Source organism: Zootoca vivipara, chromosome 3 (genome assembly GCF_963506605.1).
Source record: "Zootoca vivipara chromosome 3, rZooViv1.1, whole genome shotgun sequence".
Lineage (NCBI taxonomy): Eukaryota > Metazoa > Chordata > Lepidosauria > Squamata > Lacertidae > Zootoca > Zootoca vivipara.
This window is the reverse complement of record NC_083278.1, coordinates 67987159-68014219: the sequence shown is the minus strand read 5'-3', so window position 1 is coordinate 68014219 and position 27061 is coordinate 67987159. Positions and strand designations below refer to the sequence as shown.

The 27061-nt window shown below is 44.2% G+C and overlaps 2 protein-coding genes across 4 annotated transcripts in view; both read left to right on the top strand.

Annotated features, from left to right (window-relative positions):
- The window catches only part of PRKN (parkin RBR E3 ubiquitin protein ligase), a 611971-nt gene extending 608794 nt beyond the window's left edge, over positions 1-3177 (top strand). The window contains exon 12 of the mRNA XM_035108599.2: positions 16-3177. Within this exon, the coding sequence (XP_034964490.1) occupies positions 16-125 (110 nt within the window). The 3' untranslated portion in view covers positions 126-3177. The remainder of the gene's footprint in view (positions 1-15) is intronic.
- Positions 3178-12254: 9077 nt separating this feature from the next.
- The window catches only part of AGPAT4 (1-acylglycerol-3-phosphate O-acyltransferase 4), a 48621-nt gene continuing 33814 nt past the window's right edge, over positions 12255-27061 (top strand). Inside the window, exon 1 of one of the 3 annotated variants that reach the window (XM_060272801.1) lies at positions 12255-12405. The gene's annotated coding sequence lies outside the window, so the exon portion shown is untranslated. Of the gene's footprint in view, positions 12406-25658; positions 26101-27061 lie in introns of those variants that run through there. The other 2 variants (XM_060272800.1, XM_035108607.2) reach the window with 2 other exon arrangements.

The window sequence follows — 27061 nt, the reverse complement described above, 5'->3', positions numbered from 1 at the left end:
TGGTTTTTCTTCCAGGTGGATGCATGCATATGAAGTGTCCTCGGCCTCAGTGCAGATTCGAATGGTGTTGGAACTGTAGCCTAGAGTGGAACAGGACTTGCATGGGCGATCATTGGTTTGACTGATCACCAAACAACACTGTAAAAACTGCTCATATGACAATATGCTGGGACTCTAGAACGCAGACCCACAAGCACAGCTCCTTCTACCAGGGTCAAATCCTGAACTCCTTGCTCAGGGAGTGAATTCCTCATTAGCCCCAGATTAAGGAATTCACCCAATAAAAACACCTATTTATTAGCTCAGATATGTAGGTAAATGAACAATTGTTTGTTCAGATGGCCCTTATGCTTCCTAAATTCATGATGACACGTGAAATTTGGAGGGCTCATGCTTTCATTTGTTCTGGTACGTTACCCCTTTTTCCACCAACGAGCCCTAGTGGTGTTCCCCCTTTGGGGAAATAGATAGTGTTACCAGTACCAGTTTATCTCTTTAATGGGTTTGTTCTTTGATCTAAGACTGGATCACTTTAAGTATTTTATTGACCACACTTGATAAAGACTTATGCTGAAGTGGCTCACTCAAAGCTGTTTTAACCACTATGGTTTTATATCAGTCACTGTTCCAGTTTGTTGCCGGGCTTAGTTCTTCACAACTATGCCTCAAAAAGAGTGACCTTTTCACATTTTTTAGAACAGCCCAATCTCTTCTCAGACAAGTTTTCAGTTGTAGCATAGCAGAAATTGTAGATGCTACATGTTGGGGAACTGTTTAGCATGATTTCCTATAACATCTGCATTTTCAGCATAAACTATGATAAGTCACCTAATATATTAATTCCACTTTCATACACCATGTTTCCATGTCAAGATCAGTGTTTTTAAGTTACCAAAGTCTGAGTTTGTTTAGGCACAGTTTGGCTGATCCAGGAAGGAATTTGATGCCTGCTGGATACTATGTGTTGGTGATGAATGATGCCTAACAATTTAAGAGTGGAATAAGACAGGATGGCAACAGACCCATGTCTTCATATGCAGGCTGCCACCAACTAGCTGTAAAGCAGGATGGGGGTGATTAAGAAAAGTGACAGACAGAAGGGGATTTCCTAGCCATTCCTCTACCTGTTGCTTTTCAGCCCATGACCCCTTCCCAAACCTCTGTTTCCTTCCTAGTTGGGCTTATTTCAAGTCTTGGAACCCAGTTAGGAGAGGGAAGCTTGGGAAAGGCAGCTTCAAAAAAGATCAAATGTGGAAATTAGCAAGCACTTCCCCATCAGGTTAATGTGTTAACATGAATAGCTTCACACTGACAAATGGAAGCCACTCTTTTAAGAAATTGACTTATTAGGTGTCTGAAATTATGACTGCCAAAAAAACAAAGAAAAGAATGGGAAAGGGTTAGGGAATAAGCTTCTGTACATGTCATTATCAGAGCCCAACACGAACTCTTCCTCATATCAGCGAATCTAGTTTTCACATAAATAAGATGCACAATCAAAGACGTTTGCTCTCATGCTGAATCAAATCAATTCTCTTTGTGATGTCTGGCTGAAGAAATTCAGGATAAGGATCAAAAGAAAATAATAAAGTTCATATGTTTACTTTTCCAGGTGTTCTCTGAACATGTTATTACATCACTTTTGAATCTCTACAGGCTGGATTCTGTTTAAGTACTCCGTGCTCTTAAGGCCGTTCAACAGATACAAGGAGAAAACACAGAGTGCATACTGTAAAATGTAGTAAGTGTTTGAACTGCTTCCTAGGTTCAAGTTGTTTTTGCTAGAAACAACTTCAGGAGAAGGGAAATTGGAGCAGGGAAGCAGCACACCACACACAGATCACCCTCCAAATCACCCTCAGATGGTTACACACACAAACACATCACACTAACACACATTTTGAACTCTGCATACATAAAACAGTTTGGGAGGGAATCTGTTTAGAGCTTATAAATGGCAGGCAGGGGAAGAGTTAAGTACCTTCTCTTCTCCCTCAATCCCCACACTGCTCTGCTTCAAATTCTCTCTTCCTAAAGCTGCTTTTCAAAAAAAGCAGAAAAGGACAGCATTGGGGACTCTCACATTCATGTTTGCATATAATGTGAAGTCAGTGCCTCTGTTGTCAGTGCTCCAAAGCTTATTTAACCAAATATGTCAGTGAGGCGGGGGAAAGGATATTACACCAATATTACACTAACATAAATTAAGAGAAAATTTTCTTCCTTAATATTGTGATCTCTGATTGGTTTTCTAATTGCAGCTTACTTTAAAGTTTTATAACAGTTAGTGAATTCCAGTGATTAATTTCTTCATGCCAACACAGATTATGGCGAGTATCTTGAACCCTGAAGAAACCAACACAGCCAACTCTCAATAATCATTGATGTTTTAAATTGAATTAGTCCTTGGTGTAATGCGAACCCTACAACAACAAGGGAAATATACAGTGCAGTATTTAATTCTTGTAAATTTGGGCACAAGGCCGATTAAGGTGTGGCTGGGTAAAATATGTGGCCTAGTCAAAACCTCCAGTTCTTCAAGGCTTGTGCTTCCACACCCCAGCGACACTTACTCTGGTCTGAGTGGTAACAAAAAGAATGAAGGTGCCATTTCCTGCAGCACATTACAGAGGGGGACAGCTGCCCTACTAATGTCAAGGTATCTACCTCTGACATTCTTTCAGGTGTTGGCTCCCTCCATCTTCTCTTCATGGAGAAGAGTATGCTGTGACAAGTATTGATTGATTTCCTCTACATTTGTATCCTGCTCTTCCTTCAAGATGGTTATGATTGAGCAAGATCAGGTGGGTCAGAGAGGATGGGGTAGAGGTATATGTCTCTCCTTAGGAAAAAGACTTCAACTTTTACATTTTCGTTAGCAATACTCTACTAACCGTTTTGGAGAGTATTTGATTGTGTTCCATCTAAATGCTTATTACGGTCCATTTTCCACAGATGAACTGTGTTCAAAGTGGCTCACAGAACAGACAATTACATACATACACTAACCATAGTTATAATACATTACAATACAAAACTGAACCAGTTCAACAACTACAGTTCATTTAAAACACACCAGAAGTTTCAAGGAATATAAAACATGCCCATAGGTCAATGAACAATACCCAGGACCAATAATATATATATTATACCCACAAAAAGAAAATCACATGCAGTTTTACCTCTTTTTTAAAAATAATAATTATTATTATTACAAATCCTAGGCAATTTGCTTGCTTGCTTGCTTGCTTGCTTGCTTGCTTGTCTGTGGGCAAAAATAGGAAATGAGATCAAAATAAATATATGTACCAACTTTTTCTAGAAGCTCCTCTGCTATAAACTCTTTATTTCTACAAGTGCATCATTATGACAATAGCATTCATCCTCTATTACAACTTCCATGAAGCCCTGCTCAAGTCCCAGTGTGGGAGTCCAAGATGTGAGTCATATATAAAAGGTCTCTGGAGAATGTCCAGGATAAAATCTTTCACCCTACTGAGTACTGAAACTAATAGAATCTTCCCTTAGGCAATGAGGCACAGATCCTTATCATTTAATATCAACACAATGAAAATATATGACAAAGAAGCATAAAATAAAGTTGATGTTCATCCTTTATTTCTGTCATTCAACAGCAACATTAGTCAGTTAGACTTTTCATCATCTTGTATGTAAGTAAACTTTTACATTCTGCAACCAAGCATGGTATTTGATTCTTCAAAATGGTCTCCTTCTGTGCAAGAGCTAAAACTAGTTGGCTGTTAGACTCTCTTTTCTGGGACAGAATTATGGAGGGGATACTACTGAGGCTTATAAAAAGCCAATAGGAAGGGCTGCCAGATCAAGGAGCACATTGATCCAGACATGGGAAAGGATGGGAAATGTCAGGGGTGCAGAAGTTTATTAGGCCTCCGAGTGCTGCTAAACCAATGATGTCATTGGGGTGTGCCAGTGGCTGGAGACATCTGGACCATCTGTTGCCCACATGATGTACACTCATCTCTTGCTGCTGCCCCCCATTTTCAGCATACTTCAAGGATTGGGGAAAGGCAGGGGAGGGCCCCTCCCATGCAGGTATCTAAATGCTGATATACTTGTGCTGTAACTTATTTAAGCCAGTGCTTATACCAACAGCTAGAGAGGGCTGTAGGCCTATTCAGAAACAGATGGCCCCCGTGACAGATTCTGGCAGCTCTTTCTGAAAATCTGCTGCAAAATCTGTCTGCTTGGGCCCCAACACAATGCTGTTGTATTGTTTTGGCTAACGTTTGATGACATAGAAAGGAAACAGATAAGAAGCTGCCTTTATGAGTCCATAAGGAGAACTTGGTGAAATGCCCATTGAGTCCCACATCCTGTGCTCTGAGTAGCCAACCAGATGCCTATGGGAAGCTGGAAAACAGGACCTGAGTGGAACAGTGCTCTCCCTACTTGTGATTCTGTATGTTATCCGTAAGTATGCTTCAGTGCAATTTTACACATTTTTTGCTTGCTGCCTTGTGGTGTTTATGTGTATAGTGTAACAATAAAACAAATATATTAGACCATTGATTAGTCCCCATAGCTCAGTTGCTTCCCCGACTAGCAGCAGCTCGCTAAGATTTCATATGGGGGGGTTGCATCTTTCCAGAGCCCTTCTGGAGATGTCAAGGATTGAACCTGAGACCTTCTGCACATAGGCATACCCGGGGGGCAGGCAGGGACAGCTGCCCCCCACCCTAGAAGCAAAAAATTAACATATTTTACAGACCATAACCAGCACTTTTCCCCTCCAAAAACTGAAGTGGAAAAGGGCAAACGGGAGGCGTGCTTTGCTTTAGCAAGAGCCGCTCAGTCTCCGCTTGCTGGGGGGGTGGGCGGGCGGGAACACAGCTGTAACAAAAACACATCAAATAAATAAAGCAAAGTGGCTACCGGTAGTTAAGCAGTTAAGACAATGGAGCAGATATCCCCTTTCAGGCAAGATTTGATAGCTCACCACTTCACCCTATTGTTCTTCGGTGGGAGTTGTTAATGAGCACTCAGGGATCGCATTAAGAGTTCTATTGGCAATTTAATGAGGGTGCAGAGAATTCAGTTTGACTGAGGTGGCTCTGCAAGGCTAAAAGGAAGTGAATAAGAAAAGGGGGGCTGTAGCTTTGATAGACACAGTGATGTTTATAAAAAGCAGTGGTGTTCCAGTCTGCCCCTCCTCCTGCATCTGTATACTTTGTAAATCAAGCGGAAAGAAAGCTGCTTACAAGGCTCCTGTACAGGCGTACCGGTATCTTCCTCTTGCTGCAGAGTTCCAGCATCACAGCGTCACCCAGAGGCACCCACAAATGTGAGTTATCCCCCTCTCTATTTCTTCCTTCCTTCCCTCCCTCTTCCATCCTTAATAAAGTATGGGGGGCAGGTAAGCCCCACATAGAAAGCCCATCAACATGGGGGGTGACTCTTTCAAATACGGTATTTGCCAGTAATTGGGGGGGCACCTAGGCCTCTAGGAGTTGGCTGCTATGCCTAGGAAAATTCAAGAAAGCGGAATGATGCATATGCTGTGGTAAAATATCAATAGAATCATAGAATTGTAGTCGGAAGGGACCTCAAGGATCATCTAGTCCAATCCCCTGGAATTTTTTCCCCAAGGTGGGGCTTGAACCCACAACATGCTGATATGCAGCAACGCCTCGGAGCCGTCGTGACTGCGGCTGTGCCTTGCCTCGCCCGCCCTGCCACCCCCTCTCACCTGCCCAACCCTCCCGTCCTCTCCAGCCAAGCAGGGTAGCCGCCAACGGTGCCAGCCCCAGAAGCACAAGGTGGCCGCTGCTGCCGCCGCCGTGATATCGTCAGGCCCGCTGGCCCTGTAGCCCCGCCCACATTCCCACTTCATGGCCCCTCCCCTCCCGTGCCTTGGCCCCGCCCCTGAACGACCATGGCTTTCCCCCCCCCTAGTTTTGATCCTGGGTACGCCCCTGCTTCTGCATGTGAAGGAAGGGCCCTGTCACTGAGCCTTTTATAGCATCCCTTGTTTCCTGCACCACAGTGTTCTATATGCAGCAAATGAGAAGGAGAGAGAATAATCATTGCTTTTGCCAGAGGGCGTAGATATGAGAGATTCTGGCTTTGAGCCATTGTGAAAATAATTTTTAAAGACTTCCTCAGGAAGAAAGTGTGTTCAGAATGTTTCAGTCTTAGAAGCAAACATTTGCAAGGAGCTGGAATAGAAGAGAAAGTCCAGAACGCTTGCACGTCTTTAATGATGGCTTGCTGTATATGGTTATCTGCCATTAACTAAAAAGCACAGTCATGGCATGTCATAATACTGATCCTGTGCACGCAAAGGGAAATGTTATCCACCACCTGTAAAATAATGCACAGGAAATGATGACCTAGAGCAAAAAGGTATCGTCATCTTATCAGCTATCTCATGGGGTTGCTCTATTTGTGTGAGAGTTCAGCCTGAATAGTAAAAGTAAACTATTTGCAGAGATAGCAATGGCTTGGATCATAAGTTTCATTCTGTAAACAATAGAAGAGTTCACATCCACAGGCCAGAGCTCTCCCATCTTCCTTCTCCCTCTACTGCCCGCTTAACATCTCCTTCCTCTTCTTTTACTGCTGCAGACTACAGGGAACTTGGGAATGGTGTGGAGTCTGCAAAGTGGGGAAGAGTTGATGGCTGCTTGTCCCCTGCATAAAAATGGAGGAGCAACATTGGCTAATGATTCTAGTGGCATTTGAAGCAGGGGTTAGGGCCCATACCTAAGCAGTTTGAGTACACCAAGAGGCTTTTGTTTTTTAAATTCAGTACATTAAATTTACCAATCATAATCCAACTAACATTTCAGATTACAAAGGGACAAATGAGGCCCAAAGATACAAGAGAGAGAGAGAAGATTATTCACAGTACTAGCATCATTAGTAGATGTGTCACAGTATTATTCATAGTATTGTTGTGAGTTTTTTGGGGGTGGGTTAGGCTGTATTCCTGAGTAGCTTCTCATTCCTGGATCCAGCAAGGATTCAACTGTTGGAATAGCCAGACCAGCTTCTTGGTGAGCTAATAGCCCCTAAGTATGAGTGGTTAGGGTAACAAAGGAAGTGGCTTTGTTCCAGAGGGCAAATGGGTGGGTCCTGTCCCTCATCTGGCTGGTAATGAGAAACCATATATCCTAAAGACACCAGTCTCCACTGTCCCTCATTACAAGGAAACATGTACCCTGGGTAAGTTCCTGCAAACCCTGGAATCTCACACAATTTGGAGATTGGGGTGGTGTGCAACAGTGTTAACATCCTGCTTGATGAAGAGTCGTGGAAAATGTGAAAGCTTGCTCACTGATTTTGGCTTCTAACCACTAGGCAATGGTGACCAATCTGGTCCTTACTCTCTGGTTCCGTTCGGAAAAAACTACAATGTTGTTCTTTGTTTTTATTCTGTGGTGCAACAGACCTGAGTGTTACAGTTAAGGCCAAGCAGTCTGTGGTTTTTAAAAACCTGACCCACAAGTGAGCATCCCACTATTGCACAGGGTTATCTTGGCTATCCAAACCTTTCAGCAGCCTTCCCAACCCTCCAGCTCTTTTGGGCTACAACTCCCATCAACCTCAGCCAGTGCACTTTGCTGATGGCACCTATAGTCCACAACAGGTTTGGAGAAGCTGCCTTACAACTCCATCAGTAGCATGGGCAAAAAAAGGGGTCAGCAACCTTTTCCAGCCATGAGCCAGTCCACCGTCCCTCAGACCATATGGTGGGCTGGACTATATTTGGGGGTGGTGGTGAACGAATTCCTATGCCCCACAAATAACCCAGAGGTGCATTTTAAATAAAAGGACACATTCTACTCATGTAAAAAGACGCTGATTCCCGGACCGTCCACGGGCCGGATTGAGAAGGCGATTGGGCCGCATCTGGCCCACGGGCCTTAGGGCAAAAATGAGACCAGAAAACAAAGAGAGCCCCACTGAGCATGTGCACTCTAGGGTGCTCCTTCCCCCTCCCTTTTCTGCATTTAAAATGCCATTCATCCTAACAGTTGCTATGGCATCCCAGTTCAACTTTTGATGAACTGCAGTTCATTCACATCCAATGCCACTATATTAATCCATGCAGCATTCTGACATAAAGGCTTAATGATGATGGCAGTATCCACAGTGAGAGGCTGTAAAATGCATATAATTATGCAGGTGATTATCCCTTCTGTAAACTTCTGAGAATAAAAATGAGGGTGATGATCAATGGCTTATTTGAAAGGACAATCTTCCCTCCATCCACTTCCTTCCTTGTACCCATATAAAACTACTACCGTATATGTGTGTACCCATATGTGTACCCATATAAAACTACTACCAGTATACTACTTAGGTTAACCATTTAATCTAAATTTGTGTACTGTACATAGAAAATTCTACACTAGCTTAACACACCCTCATTGTGGTTGGAAAGGTAGGGGAAGGATAAATACTAAAGGTCAGAGCTGAAATGAGGAAGGAAGAGGCAGGTCTGTATGGAGAAGTGTTGTAACAGAAACAAAATGTAAACATTTCAAAAAAAATTAATTTGAAAAGCATCCGCTTTGAAAGATAAAAGATACACTGGATGTTTGCTTCACATCACTCATGAGAGTCCACGTGTATGGGTTCTGCAATTAATACAATCATTAACCATCTTGTAATCATTACTGGTTTAGTTTTGCAGAGTTTTAAAGTAACACATTACCATGCAAAACCAAAAGAGACACATGTTTCAATATAATTTTATACAATTATTTATTAATTCCATCCTAACCTACTTGGGTGGCGCTATGGTCTAAAAAACCACAGAGCCTAGGGCTTGCTGATAGGAAGGTCGGCAGCAAGTGCAAGTAGATAAATAGGTACCGCTCCGGCAGGAAGGTAAACGGTGTTTCCGTGCGCTGCTCTGATTCACCAGAAGCAGCTTAGTCATGCTGGTCATGTGACCACTGTGTGTGTGAGGACAAATGCCGGCTCCCTCAGCCTATAGAGTGAGATGAGCACCGCAACCCCAGAGTCATCCGCGACTGGACCTAATGGTCAGGGGTACCTTTACCTTTACCTTTACCCTCCTTTGAAGGAGTTTAGGATAGAGTACAGTGGAACCTCGGGTTACGTACCGTCCTCCTTACGAATGCTTTGGGTAACAGAGCTCCACTAAGCTGGAAGTAGGTGTTCCTGGTAGCGAACTTTGCCCCGGGATGCGAGCAGAAGTAATGCGCCATTGGCACAGCGGCAGCAGGAGGCCCCATTAGCGAAAGTGCATCTGAGGTTAAGAATGGTTTCAGGTTAAGAATGGACCTCCGGAATGAATTTCGTTCGTAACCGGAGGTACCACTGTATATCGTTCTATTCTGCCCATACTTTCACAACACCTCTGTGAAGTAGGCTAGACTGAGTGATGCAGTAACTGGCTCAAGGTTCATTCCTACCTAAGTGAGGAATTTAATCTGGCAATCAAATGGTCGGTGGCTGGGTATATATATAATGTGGCAGCAAATCAAGTGTGTTGGACATGAGTCTAGACTTCATATTATCTGGTTGCTTAGTACTGGCTTTGAGTACACACGAGTAATTTTACTTAAATTAGGGGGAAAGGCCATACACGAGCCATAGCAAGAATATAGATTTCTATCTTCTGATAGTGGCCAGGTGTATTATTACTCAGGGAGGTTCACAAACAGGATATTATGATGATGGTGATATTGATCCCATTAATCCCCAGCATCTGCTAGGCAGAAGCATCTTTGAAAACTCTGGCTATTCTTTCAGCTGCTATAGCTAGTAGTCATGGTATATTTATCTGGCATGCATTCATCATTTTAATGTCTTTTTTTTTTTTCGCTAGAGGCCATTACAATATCCTGTGGTAATGGAGTGCTGCCCAATTATCCAGTTTATAAATAAGTGCTTCCTTTTGCTTGTTTTCAATCTGCTGGTTGTCAATTTCATTACACTGTATGTTCCTGGGTTTTTGCATTTTGAGAATAAATAAATTGGGTTGGATCCGGCTGAAGAGCTTCCTGTTCTCCCAGACTTTTTAATTACAATCTATGGAGTGCTTCTGTTTTTGCATCAAATTCACCCTTGCTGTGTTTTATCCTGGTTTTAGTTGTTCTGATTTTTTTTTTACAGGGCGTTTTCCTTTATGAGGTTTTTAAAGGGTTTTTTAATTGTGTATTTTACTGTCTATGTAAACTGGCAAGATTTTGAGGGGGGGTAATATAAACAATGGCAAGAAGGAGAATCTAGTTTCCCCCATCATGCATCAAGTATGCTCATTGCAATAAATAGGACAAAGGGCTATTATTCCATGCAACTACCTTTATTTCTGAGCCCCACCTGTTTGATAATAGTTCACTCAAAGCCTGTACAACTTCTGTTCCCCAGGCCAAACTCATCTTTATGGCCACATCTGGCCAGGTTTCCAGCACCCCACTGTCTGAGACTCAATAGTCTCAAGGGGTGTTGGCATGGGCATAGCCAATGGGGGGCTGGGGGGCAGCTAGTTCCACAAATATTATTGAAAAACATTGAAAGTACTCAATTATCTAGCAGTGTCCTATTCACCCCAGTAACAAAAATCCTAGCTATGCCCATGGATGTTGGTAATGTTACTGAAGCCTATGATGTCAACAAACCATTTACTAACCAGCTTTGAAGCTGCACCCATCTCTTAAAAGTGGGTTCCCTGCATTTTGATCAGTAATATGCCTAATAAGAAAGGTGAAATACTCCTAAATATAATACAAATTCATGTACAGTACAATCAAAATAAAACTTAAACGATTAAACCTAAACTATTAGTTGCTAATTAGACATTCTTAAGATATTTTATTATCATATAAAAGGCAGGTATAAATGTTAATGGGTGAGGTTTACCACATCCGTTATTTTGAAATTGCTATGTAATAAACTTCATTGTATTGGAGAAGACTCTAAAACAGAAAACTTACATTATGACATCGATCCTGTAATACCCAATTGCTTGCCCAGTACTGATTTTTTATAAAGTATTTTTTGCTGTTTTCAGCATACTGAAACTCCCAATGACTGCTTCCATATAGGTATTACATAGGATTTGGGATAAGATATTTCCAAATTGGGATGTGGGTGGCGCTGTGGGTTAAACCACAGCGTCTAGGGCTGGCTGATCAGAAGATTGGTGGTTCGAATCCCCACGATGGGGTGAGCTCCCATTGTTCGGTCCCAGCTCCTTCCAACCTAGCAGTTCGAAAGCACATCAAAGTGCAAGTAGATAAATAGGTACCGCTCTGAATGGAAGGTAAAAGGCGTTTCCATGTGCTGCTCTGGTTTCACCAGAAGTGGCTTTGTCATGCTGGCCACATGACCTGGAAGCTGTACGCCGGCTCCCCTAGCCAATAACGCAAGATGAGCGCCGCAACCCCAGAGTCAGTCATGACTGGACCTAATGGTCAGGGGTCCCTTTACCTATTTCCAAGTAAACGTACATTGTCTTGGGCTGCATCTGGAGCCCAGAGCCAAAAGCTTCCATGCACCAGCTAGCACTTTTAGCTCTCTAAAAGCATTCAGATATCTTTGTCATTCTGGGTAATGGTAATACACTAAATCTCTTTTCCTTTTTATTTATTTCGAACATCTGTACCGCACTCTTTCGCCAAAAAAGGCTCCCAGAGTGGTTTGCATACAAACGAAATAAGAAAGTCCCTACCCACAGGCTTATAATCCTGAAAGAAAAATTACTTGAGGCACAAGGGAAGAGGGATGCAAAGGGATCAGGGAAATCAAAATTCAATCACAGATTTCTAAACAGTTGACCAGGTAGCACAGTTCCAGGGGCACGGCGGCATGCCTGATGGAGCTGGGTTTCCAGCAGAGCTGAAATAATGAGCCTCGTTGCTTCCTTTGTCTCTCCCTCTGAAGCAGCCTAATAGAGTGGCTGCCCCCAGGTGAGGGGAGAGGAGGCCTGATGGAGCTGACCTCTCACAGCTGTTGATGAACTTTCCAGGTGAATGAATAATGATCTAATTTGGAGGCGGGCCACGCTCCTCTGGCCAGGCAGGACACGAGGCTCCTTCTGCAAGAGCCATGTGCGTCTTAGCCTAGGGGAAGGAAAAGATGCTCCACCGAGGGCTTTTGTCTGGAGATTGGCTTCTGCAACAGCTGAAAGCCAAGTGTGTATTGGTTGCGGGGGGGGGGGGGGCGTCTGCTTGACGGGGCTTTGGAAAAAGAGCGAGGGAAGCAGTCCCCTTTTCTCTCTCGCTTTGCAAGGAAGTGACCGAGAGGAGTGTCAGCGAAGGAGCCTGTTTTCCTTTTGCGAAAGGGACCCACCCCGAGGGAGGGCGGAGCCTGCCTTTCTTCCCCTCGCCGCTCGTGTCCCGCCTTTGCTTTCGCCCAGCGCCGATGCCGAGGGCTGCCTTGCGCCAGGTACGTGTCCCGGCAACTCTTCTGGGCAGCTTCCTTCTGGGGAAGTTGGCGTGCAGGGCGAGTGAGCGCAGAAGCGTCTCCAAGCGACGCAAGTCGCTTTGCTCAGGCCATGCAGAAACCGTCGCTTGCTTAAGTCTCAGGAGGGACAGGGTTTGGGGGCTTTGGAGCCGGCCGTGTCCCTGGAAAGAGCTCGCTCGCATTAGTGGGGTTTTCCTCCTCCTCTCTCTTCCCCCCCCCACTCCGTATCTCCATTCATTGAGTGCGGCGGGGGGAGGCCGGGCAGCTGAAGGCAACGAGCATCTTCCCGCTACTTGTTGGCTCCCTTGGGCGCCGCGCAGCATGCTCCGCTCCAGCTTCCCTTCTTCCCCGTTTCCATGGAAACACCAGACCATCGTCGCCATATAGACTTCAGAATGACACCCGGCAAGGTCCCCGGTGTGTTTCGGATGGGTGCGTTTGTGTCAGGGTCGGACACGCGTTGGTTGCCTTCTTACGTTCGGCGAAGAGAAGGTGGGGGAGGGAACGGGGAAGCCAGACATTTGTGACATTCTGTTGACGGCCGCTTTGCTGAAGTTGCTTTACAGGAGGTGGAGGTTGTCTAAAATAATTAGCCGTGGCTAATGAAATGCAACAGGGTGCTCAAGGAGACGCAGCCTGACTCTCTCCCCAGATCTATAATTGTGGATTCAGCAATTTAGAGCCAAGGGTGGGAATTGCTGCTTGCCTGTGTGAAGTTGTGCCAGAATGGAGGGGGTTTTCTTGCCAGTGTCAAGAATGTTTGCTAGTGCTGCTTAAGACCAGGGATGATGTAATATTTCCTAGTGGAATATTGAATGAATCAATTTATTGCCGTCACTGACCAGCGTGATAGTGGAATATTTAGATTATATAAATCTTCCACCTTTTACTGTATCTTGTAGGTCAGGCACATCCAACTCTTCAGAGACTGTGATCTACTCCCCGTATATATAAAAAACAGGCAGTGATCTTCTCCTTGTCATTGGATGGAGGAGGAGCATTCATGGGGTGGGTGGATTGCCCAGAGTTGTTGAGCTTTTGGGGGGTAGGTTTGCCCAGAGTTCTTCAGCTTTTATTTGTTAACTTTTGGTAAACTTCATTTAATCCCACGATCGGTAAGGGTCCCGCGATCTACCGGGATCAGCTGGGGAACTACCCATAGATCGCGATCTACTGGTTGGATATGCCTGTTCTAGGGTATTTTTGTTGCAAATTTTTGTGTGTTTGTGTGAACTGTTATTGATTACTGGTACTGTATTGGATGCAAGATAACATAATGCATGTGATAATAAGGATTGTCTAAACTTAAGAATGAGTAAGATTTCGGTTCCTTTAGTTCCTTTAGTTCCTTCGGCCCTCCAGATGTTTTGGACTACAATTCCCATCATCCCTGACCACTGGTCCTGTTAGCTAGGGATCATGGGAGTTGTAGGCCAAAACATTTGGAGGGCCGCGGTTTGGGGATGCCTGATTTAGGACCTTAACATTCTTGGAGCAGAAAGGAGCAGAACAGAGCAACTTCTATAGGGCTATGCAAGCTGCCCTTTGTGGCTCCTTTTGAACTTCAGAGGCTTTTGAACTCCAGGGATGCAATACATCTTAATTTAAATTGGTGTAGTTAGTTAATGGAACATGCATAGCATCCTATGCAGAAGCCCTTCATAGTCTTTAGTCCATTAACTTCAGTGGGCAGCTGTGACCAACTGCAAAGAGCCAGGCTGTACTCTAGCTGAAGTTTGGCTATGCTGCCTTAAGTCACTAGAGAAATTTACTTAAAGGCAACATGATAATTGCCTTTCAGGTCACAGCTGCACAGCTGTTTACTTTTAGGGAGGGCTTATGCATGCCTCAAACAATCTCTGCATTTCTCAAAGCACTGCACCTTCAGAATATGCTGGTTGTGGCCTGAACTGTAGACAGAGCAGCTGTTGGGGTATGCAATCTGCTCTATGTTTGTTAAAAGCAATACTTTCTGTAGCTTTTGTTCAACACTGCTATGATGTTAAACCAGGAAGTGCAGAAAGCAACCATGGAAACACAATCTTGGTGTTCTGGGATAGAGCTTTGTCCTATTTGACTTATACAGGAGAGCTTGGTGGATATTACATTTCCACCCTGCCCACCACTCGATGTCTGCAGTTCAGGGAGAGGGCCTAAAGGCTTGTGCATGCACCTGGGGTAGTAAAATAGAATTGGTGCTAGCCCAAAAACATTCTGCTTCCTGGAGTGGAGCCTAAATGGTACCCCCACCCCACCCACAGAGGTATCACTGCACCATTCAGACACCACCAACCAAGCCTTGCCTTTATCTTCTACCCCTGCCCCAGTGCCACCTGAAGTAAGTGTGATGCATGCCAGCCTTGGTTGGAATACATTTTGACCTTGTTTGCATGTAGCAGTAAACCATAGTTTAGCATATGAGAATGAGTTGCAATAAGCTGTGTTGTGCATTGTCTTTCTGTCTTTGGCATGATTACAAGGAGCTTGGAAGCTTTTTTCTGTTTTAGATTAACCACTGTTTGTGATTATACTGAAACCAAGACAAGGTGTTGTGCTTCGTTTATGAATCTGGTTTGTTTTTGTTAACCACAGTTTAGGGTTTTGAATGCAATGTTAAACTGTATTTGAAGCACTGCAACTTGTGCAGGGCAGTGTTGGAGGCGAGGAGTCCTAAGATGAGGGTGAAGATAAGCCCTGGTGGGGCAACAAAACCTGACGCATAAAGCAGCAGCTGTTAAGAGAGGAGAGTCCCAGGTAGGAAATGGAGGGGAAGACTACACAGACGATCATATGACCAAGACAGCAAGAGAGGGAACTCATGAAAGAGACATGGAGTGAGCAAGTGGGTGAGTTTAGGAGAGTAATGGAAAAACCTCATGGAAGAATGTGAGCAAAGATGCATGAGTGGAGGAAAGGATATGAATGTGTGGGTGATACAGCTAACTGAGTGAAAAGGGCTTGTGCAGTGGAGACAGCGTTGCTGTGTTGTAAGTGGGAGGAAGAAAATGGAATGGAGAGGCAATGAGCAGAGTGAAGCTGTAACCTGCAAAGGAGCTGCAGGTGTGGCAGATTGCCGGGCCATAGGGAATTAAGGCAGTAAGGACTAGGGGCTGGCTTCCCCAGTGATGGGCAAAAGGAGCACTCCAGAGAAACTTGGGACCCTCAGGTTGAGAAAAAAGGGAATGAAAGAAAACTCTCACACTGAGATTCATCTAAAATGGAAATGAAAGTTTCCACTCTATTTGTGGAGGGGCAGCATGCAAGCCTGAAGTTTGCTAGCTCATTTCTGTAATGCTAAACCATGCTAAACCATGGCAGAAGAACATGTGGCCCTCCAGATGTTGTTGGACTCCACTCCAACCCCTCTCATCCTTGTCCACTGTTTATAATGGATGGGGCTGATGGGAGTCAGAGGGCAGGTCCACACTGATGGACAATGGGTTAGCAGGGTTCAAGGCAGAGGTCTTTCACAATCCTACTGGAGATGCAGATGATTGATTGGGCAACCTTCTGCACCTAAAGCTGGTGCTCTACTGAGCTATGGCTCTGACCTTGGTGAGTATCAAACATAGGAACCTGGCTAAAGGCTTTTTGAGGGGATAGAATAGAAGGGGGCCCTTCTCTTGATCCTACCACCCTCACAGGCATACTTGGATGCAGGAGAGAGCCTTGTTGGTGGCTACTCCCAGACTTTGGTACTCCTTCCCTAGATAAACTAGACTGGCTCCCTCCTTGTTGTCCTTCTGCCAGCAGGTGAAGACCTAAACAGGCTTTTAGGAACAGACTGCTTTTAATGGAAGGCCTGATGCTGCTTTCATTGTAATTACTAGTTTGGGTTTAATAGATTTTATGTGTGTATATAGTTTTTATCAAAGTTTAATTCTTTTTTAATGATTGCTTTTTCTTTGTTTTTAGCAGTTCTTATTTTTATCTGTGAGTCACTTTGAGTCCCATCAGGGGGAAAAGGTGGGGTATGCATAAAAATATAATCAGTGTCATCCAAACTCTAACCACAATGTCAATGTGATGTATCTGTGTTGCAAGCGAGGCATAATTATTGTTTTGCATACAGGTACTTTTCATGGCTACTTATGTAAGAGACTATGGCGTTTCATCTAGCAAGCTGATCTGTGACCCTCATACTTCCAGAATTGAGTCGGAGCTCTTACATTCCCCACTTCCTTGCAAAATGGAATTAAGATTATGGGATTTTAAAATACAGTATTATGGTTTTCAATAAATTTATTTTGGTTCCTGAAGTTGTGTACTGGGGTTGCATTGGAAATCTTTGCTCATAGTAAATTAAGGAATTAAACTATTTCAGAAAACTGTAGTGTTTAGACAGACCCTGACAATCTGAATTTTTAACCAGCCAGTACCTACTGAAGTTTATTGATATTTTAATTATGTTTTATGGATATTTATAAACTGATTTTATTTATTTTTTTAAAATTGCAAGACACCCTGATACATTTTATTAAAAGTGCTGATTATGAATAAAGGAATAAATGAAAGTAACAAAAGTGTTCTATAGTTTAAAGCTACATACCTATTGTTGTGTGAGCTTTCGTAGAAGGAAACCTTTTCACCAGTCACATAAAGTGGATAGTGCAGGGGCTGGCTGTTGTTTGGGTCAGGATTGTGAATGATGGACATTAAATATGACCTTAAATACTTCAATAGCTTGGCAACTACAAAAACTGGCAATTAGACACCCACAAGCTTTTCCTCTGAGGCTCACCAAACTTCATATTCGCAATGGGGTGTAGTGTAAGTGTATCTTTTTTTCCTGTACAAGCTAAACATGTTTTTGAGTTTATGGTCTTATGAAGGGTGTTAGCTTTTGTCCTGAACATCATTTAAATAGAGATTACATATGGGAATGGTGAAGTTTATTCTTTATTGCTACTGTACTGAGTGGAGTTGTGATAGTTTATTGGAGCACATGCTTCAGTTCCAAAGTATACAAAGTGATTTAGTGAAATCTTGTGGCAACTCCATTCTTCGTTTATATTCTCTCCACCTTCAATGTTCAAGACAGAATCTGCTTGAAAAGTACAGCTTGAACAAGGGCTGACATTAGTTGTTTTCCCGGGAAACTGTTAGATTAAACCACTTCAAGCTTTCTAATGTACAAACCTGACAGGTTGTGTAAACCTACACTTTGCATTCTGTTCTGAATTTCTTCTGAGGATTTTGGATCAGGCTGTCTTCAGTGGTTGTAAAGTTGCAGGACACTCTGTGAATGACATCATCTGAAACTTTCCCCTAAGTAATCAAGGGAGCATCTTTTGGTTCATGGAAATGAGTTGCACCAACACATTGCTGTTATAAAACACAATAATGCCAAGTTAGAAGCATAGAAGCAAATACTTCTTTAGACAACACCGACTTTTTCTGGTGGAATGATTTTGGAACAAAGGAGAGTTAATATAAGACAGGAAGTCTCCTGTAAGAAAAAGTGTTTAAATATTTAATTTGTAAAACTTGGGGCCTCTACACCTCTCCCTTTTGGCCCTTAGATTTACCAGGTCGCAATGCTGGAGTGATAGTAGGAGACACAGCTAGCTAAAATATCCTTGTTACAACATAGCAATCCTGTGGTCTACAGCTCTCAGACTTTTATGTTTCTTTGGCTGTGCATTTCCTTATTTCGTGGCCCCAGACCTGCTTTCTTCAACTCCATGTGCTGAACCACTGCCTACTCTGTTGTTTTCCCCACGTCATTCCACTTCTTGATTCACTGTGACTTTTACTAGCCTTTGTAGCTCTCCTCTACCCTTCAACACAAAGCACAGAAGCCCCTGTGCCTGGAATCTGTCAGGGGCACAAAGCATTGGCAGGGTATGAGTTTAAGATGCTATGAGCGGTGGTGGAACTCTATTAGAAGCTACAAATAACATTCTACATGCTTGTCTTAGCTATAGCTCTTTCTGGATCCTCCCCCCTTGCGACCTATAAGAAAAAAAGAAAATGCCCCAAATGTCCTGTTTTTCTATTGGAATCATGGGGAATTAGTGAGGTTGTTTTTTAAGACGATATTCTGCTGAAGGTATGTAGCATGCAGATCTTTATGTAAGACAATTTTAGAATTTTGGAGAATTGCAATTCCTGTGTCTATGGTAGACATATATAACACTTGGTTCCAGATGCATTTTTCTGCCATCATGAGTGGAGAGTTCAGGGCCTTCTCATACACACACACACACACACTGAATTGCTGCTTACCACCTTCTGGTGACCTTTGATTTCTTTGGAGATACAAGAAGACAAGCGTCTTCCATTGGCTGCCCTTTTGATCTGGCAGCCTCTGCCTTGCAGTTGAGCTTTTCATCTCTCCCCTCAAAGGATTGTATCACACTCACTGCTACAGAACTAAAAGAGCTTTCATACTAAGGCATTCATGCTTCTAGGACTGCAATCCTATGTGCATTTACCTAGGAATAAGCTCCGCTTAGCAGAGTATATTTTCTGGGTAAACATGATTCATAAATATACTAAATTGTACACATTTATTATGGAAAAATATGAATCCCTGTGACCCATGTGTGTGAGGTAGATAACAAAAGAATAGTCAGAGTGCCTGGATTCAAAATACAGGACTAAACCCGCTCTCCAGCAGGAAAGAGCGTTCAGTAGCAGAGTTTAAACTCGCAAATGTCAGGTCAGAAATATAGGTTTTAGACCCTTTTATCCCATTTAGTCTGCTAGCAAAGAGCGCTCCTCTCTTTCTATTCCTCTCACAATGAACGGACCACTTACTGTTAAGTAGGTTTTAAATTCTTCACTTACAAAATGTAAGTAGACAAAATGTTTACTTACAAAATTCTTTACTTACAAAATTCATGCATTTATCCAAGCAGAGGCAAGGAGAACACAGGCAGAATACTCTTGGGTTGTTGGCATCTGTCTGTCTTGGGAGACAATGGAGGAGTGTGCCTTTGGCGGGGAGGGAAATATAGAAGGATAGCTTCAAACACATGCCCCAAGCCTGGAGCTTGCTTTGGCATGTCTGTCTTAGTTACATGTCAAAGAGAGAGAGGGAAGATGAAGAGAAGACTTCACTTCTCTCTCATAGGAGAAGAGGAGGTGTGACATAGCTTATTCTAGGAATCCAGCTCTATTGACTTAACCCCTTCAGCTCTATTGTCTTAACCCCTTGTCTTAAATTGAAAACAACTATTCCAGTCCCAACCACCCAAATGACTTCCAAATTTCCAGAAATTTCAGCAATGCTTGTGAGGATTTGCTAACTGCATGACCCAATGAGATTCTCAGTTTTATCACTTCTGCTGTTGCTGCTATGTTGTACAAGAAAATCTCTGACACATGGGTGTTTTCTGGGGATATGTAGAGGGAAATGAAAAGAAATATTCATAAATGTTCTGTTCAACCTTAATATTTCCCCTTCTAAATCCTGTGTTAACTGTCACAATGTGGTATCCAACAGTTCTGTCTAGATACTAAGGGAGCAAATATTTTACACTTTCTCTTATTAAATGAAGTATTTCTGGCAGATGTTCAGGAAAGACTGCCAGAAGCAGCTAAGAACTAAGAACACAGCCACACAAGTCCAGAAAGTATAAATGGGTCATTATGCAAGTGACTATATCTTTGAGGAAGCTTTTAAAGCAAGCTGTCATATCTGCAGATGAATTTGTCCCTGGGTCATTGTAAATATGAGTGTCTAGTGATGTCTCTCTGAATCAACCCGCCTTCTAGGCAAGAAAAATGAAGGTCACTTGCATTCAGTGATTCTTCAGTCACAATATGGGAAATGGAGGCTGCAATCCTATACCCACATGCCTGGGAGTTACTGGTAGTCCCAGTGAACCCAGTGGGACTTACTTTCGAGGAGGCATGCACAGGATTGCACTATCAAATAAGGCATTTAAGGACATAGCATAAGTATTGCTATTTTTATGGCATATCCTGCTGTTGTCACTGCAGAGCTTTAGGAAGGAGTGAGATATACGGTTAATTTATAGATAAAAAGCAAAGTGCAGAATGTGATCAGGTGGAGTTCTGCCATGTCCTTCAGAAAGTACAAAGCTTCTTTCATTCTTCCTTGTTTGTACTTAAGGGCACCTTGCTGCACGTATATATAACACGGAGACTTGAGTGGTGGATCTGGCTAGCGCTACAAACTGCAGGAAGGAGAATGCTCAGATCCTGCTTGTGTGCTTACCTTGGACATCTGGTTGGCCTCTGTAAGAACAGGATGCTGAACTAGATGGGTTCCTGGCCTGATCCAGGAGGGGGGCTACTCTTAAGTTTTTATGCTTCCACGTTAGGATCTTTAATGTTGAGAATTTGCTGTTCTACTATGCAGGCCTCTTCTGGGAAGCAGGGTGGTGGAGTGGGGCGGAGAGCAATTGCCAAAGGAAGATGTAAAGCTCTCACACAGCTTGTGAAGTGCTGCCCAGCTGCTGCTTCCATGAGGAGCCCCTCAAAACTGGCAACCTCTGATTGAAAAGTAATAGAGGAATTAACATTGCAGCGTGGCAATGGTAGGGCTTCATTTGCCATGTCATCATTAGGCCTCTCCTCCTGTCAGTTGTCTCAATTCTTAAGAAGAATATGAGAATAGCTTTGCTTGATCAGGCCAAAGACCAATGTACTCCAACACCCTGTTCTCACAGCGGCCAAGCAGGTGCCCACGGGAAGCCTTCAAGCAGCACTTGAATGCAATAGCATGCTCCCTACTTGTGCTCCCAACAACTGGTATTCAGAGCCCTTCTGCCTCCAATACTGGAGGCAGTGCATAGCCCTCATGGCTAGAAGCCATTGATAGCCTTATCCTCCTTGAATTTGTCTAATTCATTTAAAAAAACCCACAACACCATCCATGTTGGTACCCTTCACTGCATCTTGTGTCAAATTCCAGAGTTGAGCTCTGTGGTGCTTCCTGGATCTTCCAACATTCCGCTTTACTGATTGATGCTGGGTAATATTGTGAAAGGAGGATATTGCATTTCCTTTCAAAAGGTGGGTGGGGGTGGAAATGGTAAACCATAGATCTTCTGAGGTCTGAGAAAAAGGGGAAGAACTGCAGGGAAAGCGTAAGGCAGGGAGCAGTGTTTCCACAATGATATTGTGTGTATGCTCTGTAAAACATGAGTAAACACACAGTGGTCACACAGTAAATGTATAGTGTGGAAGTACCATGACCGTCCTGCAGGAAATAATTGTTACCTAGAGTTAGTGTCCAACTGTGAGGCCATAGGAAGAATGGGGTGAGTATAGCCTGTGTGGTTTTCAACCTGGAGTGCTGTTATCATTACATATCTGGGTTTTTTGGGAGAGCCTTTGGCAAACGTTAGAAGCAGAAAGATACAAATTGCGTACTTTCCCAAATTGCAACTGGCTGAAACCAGAAGGTGGTGGCAGGATTGTTTCACAGTGGTGTGCTCAAAGATTTCTCCATCAAAAGTTAACAGACTGTCATGTTTCACTATTAGTGGGATGATAGAGTGTTCTGTTGAAAAGTGAAGTGGTGCTGAATTCTTTTTTTAAAAAGAAGAGATTTGAATTTATTATTGCGAAGCTGAAAGCTAAGTCTTTCCTCATATTTATCTTGCGTATTTCTGGCTTCTTCCATATACCTTGATTTGTACGTTGAACTGCTAGACTTCTTTTTGTAAAAATCCATATTGGTACGTATGTTGTGTTAACAGTGTGTATGAGTGAAGAAAAGTGCAATATAGAAAGAGGGCTATTGGTGTTCCCCTTCCATCTTTGCAGTTTGATTGAGGTACATATACTGCTGAACTGAGCCCAGGCTCAACCACCAGTCTTGCCCATTTTCTTTCTTCTCCTCCTCTCTCAAATACATCCTAACTAATACATCATTGCTGTTTTTCATTAGTTTATTCCGTGTGCTTTGTTTCATTTAAAAGATTAAAATGAGCTTTGTCACTCAATGGGTACTTCACATGGCACAATATTCCAGATACTAGTTGTCTCTCCTATTGTAGGGGAAAGTGTGTACAATGTGTCATTAAATGACACGTCAGTGTGTGTGCCAGTTTTTGCAGCATATACCACAGATGTGAAACTATAGCCAGGCACAGCTTCCTATATGATATGGAAGCAATACTCGGGTCATCATCATGCATTGCCTCTTTTCCTCTTGACTACTCTTGAGAAGGCTCAGATTATTACTTTTCCCCCCTTTTAAAAACTTGGGTGAGGCTTTCTGCGCCTTCTGTTACTACAAGACCAAAGGTCATGCTTGAATTATTGGGGGTTGGAGAAATGGGGGCACCCCCTCCCAAGTTTAACTCAAACATTCCCTTCTAAAAGGATTAGCAAGAGAGACTTTGCACACGAAAGCTCATACCAAGAACAAACTTAGTTGGTCTCTAAGCTGCTACTGGACAATTTTATAATTTTTTAAAAATATATTAGCAAAATGTAATAGGGTTGGCCCCTGCTGACAACCACCCCTCCTGTAATTTGAGCAGTAAACTGGAACATTCAGCTCCAGCAATAGAACTGTGTGTCATGACTTTGGATTATTCCCTGGCACCATGGGATATGTGGTGGAGAGGGAATTGTCTGAGAAGTGAAGCTCATAGGCCCCATGGGAGATAAAGCTACTTGCATGGTTTTAAATTAGAGTATCCTTTATTAGAATCTGTGACAGCTCTCAGCCACACCATGGGTCCTGTGCCATGTGGGGAAGGGAGATCTGGCGAAACAGAGTGTACCCAGGGATACAAACAGGATTTCCTGGACCCAGGACACTGTATGTGGATTGGGGCCCCTGCATTGCCTCCCTCCACACCGCAGACAATCTGTTGACAAGAACTGCTGCAGATGCATATATTAACCTAGCCTATGTTTCATAGCCGTGAGAGTGACAGCAAAATACCCACACAAAATAAACAAAGCATTTGCCAACCATGACAAATAAAAACAAGTAAACATATTACTCTATAGTTAGATGCCGCTTCACCACTGTCTCCTGCAGTGCTTCTTGGAGGCAGGATCTGTCACCTCCTCTACAGCTCCCCCAAGGCTGCCTCTTGGTGAATAGGCAATGCTGGTCTCCTCCCACCTTTGTTCCTGAGGTAGATCTTTAAATAATGTATTTATTTTTTAAAAAATTCTCAAACAACAAATCATACTAAAATACCAAACACACAAAGAAAATTACAAAACATAAAAAAGAAAAAACAAGAATACAAAAAGAATACAAAAAAAGAAAAAATACAAAAAGGCAAAAAACAAAAATTCTAACTATAACCCTTATTTCCAATTTATTGACTTCCTCATTCCACCTCCTCCTGCGATTCTTTACATGTCCACCGTAGTAAACTCTAAATCTTATATAAATTCTAAATATTACTTTAACTATACCTTAGTTATTTAATCTTTTATATCTTATTTTATATGCTATCTAGATCTTACTTCTTAATTTAATTATCCTTAACTTCTATCAATACTTATTTCACACCATTGTATTATCTACAACCTCTATTTTATCTCCCTCACTTCCACTAATTCTAATCTATTATACGTTTATTCTTTAAATAAATTTTAAATTTCTTCCAATCTTCCACTGCTACTTCACTCCGATCCCGGAGCCCCTCCCTTCCCCGAAAAACATTTCCCTGGGTGTCCCGACCAGTCCCTTAATACAATCCAGTTTCAGACCTTTTTAATCCATCCATCAATTAAAAACCAATAGATCTTTCATCCCACACCAACTCTTGTCCACTCCAACCCATGCTGCTCTCCCACCCTCCTATTCTGTTGTACAAATTCTTTAACACATCTCCTGTGCCTCTCATTTTTTTGCACCTTCCATCCCCACAACTTGTCCATTGCATGGATGGCCCTCCCCTTACCTAAGGTAGATCTTTATTGTCCTCCCATTATTCCTGATGTAGCTCTTCATTCGCTACTTCTTTGCTGGCCAGGGAAGAGGGCATTTTGTGGTTCACCTCAGGTGCCAAAATGTCTTGGGTTAGCCCTGGATTTTCCTACAGTGCCTCCATCTTGCCAGGATTCAAGCTCAGCTTGCTTTTCCTCATCCATTTCACCACCGGGCCTAAGCAATGGTCCAGCGATTGCAGTGCACAGCCCCTCCTGATTCAGGTGTTTTGTTTTGTCTTAAATAATTTTTATTATTCTGATTCAGATGTTATGGATGAATAGAGCTGTCAGCAGCAGCAGCAGCAATTTTATTATTTATACCCCGCCCATCAGACTAGGTTTCCCCAGCCACTCTGGGCAGTTTACAGAATATATAAAACATAATAAAGCATCAAACATTAAAAACAGAGCACTGTAGCCATGTGAGAGGGGCCTCATAGCTGACTGGGGATTTGAAGCCAGGTCTCTCTGTTCGATCCTCTGTCCGCTTCACCACACCATTTCTCCACTGGGTCCAACTGCACAAGGCACTGGAAAGTCCCTTAGCAGACTGATGCCACCTTGCCCTGAAATTCTCAGCAGCTTCATGTAGATTTTAATTGGCACTGGAGAAAAGATATTCCCATACGGCACCTCATAGTGTAGCCACCAGGGGCCCTTGAAGATTTTACCTTTAATGTGGCCATCTTTTGCAGGCATTTATGGGTGTGAGCTCTACTGAACACAGCGGGACTTACTTCCAAGTGACCATACATTGGCTTGGGGCCTTGGGCTGCATCCGGGGTCCAGAGCCAAAACCTTCTACACACCAGCTAGCACTTTTAGCTTCCTAGTAGTCAAAAGAATTTGTCATTCTGAAAAACGGTCGCACTCTAAATCTGTTTCCTTTTGTTGATGAACTTTCCAGGTGATGAGCAAATGCGGGGGGGGGGGGTGGCGTTTCCCCGTTTGTTATACTCACGGGCATGGGCGTACCCAGGATCAAAACTAGGGGGGGGCAAGGGGAGGGGCCAAGGCACGGAAGGGGAGGGGCCACAAAGTGGGCGGGAACAGCGAACTCGCGCTCCGCCGGGCTGTGCCCCTCCCTAGCAGCAGGGCTGGTGGGCGGAGGCGGAGCCCAGCCCAGCGGAGCGCGAGTTCGGCGTTCCCGCCCACCGCGCCGCGCTCCCTGGTTCCCCGCCGCGCTTGGCCTTGCCTGAGGGCGCGCCGGGGAGCTGGAGGGAGGGTGCGGCGCGGTGCGGCGGGAATGGCGAACTCGCGCTCCGCCGGGCTGTGCTCCGCCTCTGCCCACCAGCCCTGCTTCTAGAGTAGGGCAGCTGCCCTAACTTGCCGCATGGTGGGTACGCCCTTGCTCACGGGCCATGTTTCATTTCAATGAATAATGATCTAATTTGGAGGCCGGCCACGCTCCTCTGGCCAGGACACGAGGCTCCTTCTGCAAGAGCCATGTGCGTCTTACCGGTAGCAGAGGGGAAGGAAAAGATGCTCCACCGAGGGCTTTTGTCTGGAGATTGGCTTCTGCAACAGCTGAAAGCCAAGTGTGTATTGGTTGCCGGGGGGGGGGTCTGCTTGACGGGGCTTTGGAAAAGGAGCGAGGGAAGCAGCCCCCTTTTTTCTCTCCCTCCGCCGCTTTGCAATGAAGTGACCGAGAGGAGCGTCAGCGAAGGAGCCTGTTTTCCTTTTGCGAAAGGGACCCACCCCGAGGGAGGGCGGAGCCTGCCTTTCTTCCCCTCGCCGCTCGTGTCCCGCCTTTGCTTTCGCCCAGCGCCGATGCCGAGGGCTGCCTTGTGCCAGGTACGTGTCCCGGCAACTCTTCTGGGCAGCTTCCTTCTGGGGAAGTTGGCGTGCAGGGCGAGTGAGCGCAGAAGCGTCTCCAAGGGACGCAAGTCGCTTTGCTCAGGCCATGCAGAAACCGCCGCTTGCTTAAGTCTCAGGAGGGACAGGGTTTGGGGGCTTTGGAGCCGGCCGTGTCCCTGGAAAGAGCTTGCTCACTTTAGTGGGGTTTTCCTCCTCCTCTCTTGCCCCCCCCACTCCGTATCTCCATTGAGTGCGGCGGGGGGAGGCCGGGCAGCTGAAGGCAGCGAGCATCTTCCCGCTACATGTTGGCTCCCTTGGGCGCCGCGCAGCATGCTCCGCTCCAGCTTCCCTTCTTCCCCGTTTCCATGGAAACGCCAGACCAGACCATCGTCGCCATATAGACTTCAGAATGACACCCGGCAAGGTCCCCCATGTGTTTCGGATGGGTGCGTTTGTGAAAGTGTCGGACACGCGTTGGTTGCCTTCTCACGTTCGGCGAGGAGAAGGTGGGGGAGGGAACGGGGAAGCCAGACATTTGTGACATTCAGTTGACGGCCGCTTTGCTGAAGTTGCTTTACAGGAGGTGGAGGTTGTCTAAAATAATTAGCTGTGGCTAATGAAATGCAACAGGGTGCTCAAGGAGACACAGCCTGTCTCTCTCCAGATCGTTGCTTCCACATTTTACCGTACAGCCAACCAAGGGAGGAAATGGCCGGTGGGAATTGCTGCTTACCTGTGTCAAATTGTGCCTGAATGAAGGGGCTTTTCTTGCCTCTGTCAAAAATGTTTGCTAGTGTTGCTTAAGACCAGGGTTGAAGAACCTGCGGCTGCCCAAATTTTGTTGCACTCCCAACTCTATTCAGCCCCAGACCCCAGTCCCGTGATCAGGTATGATGGGAGTTGCAATCCATTGACAACTGCTGGACCACTAACCCTATCCGAGTTAAGGTGATGACAC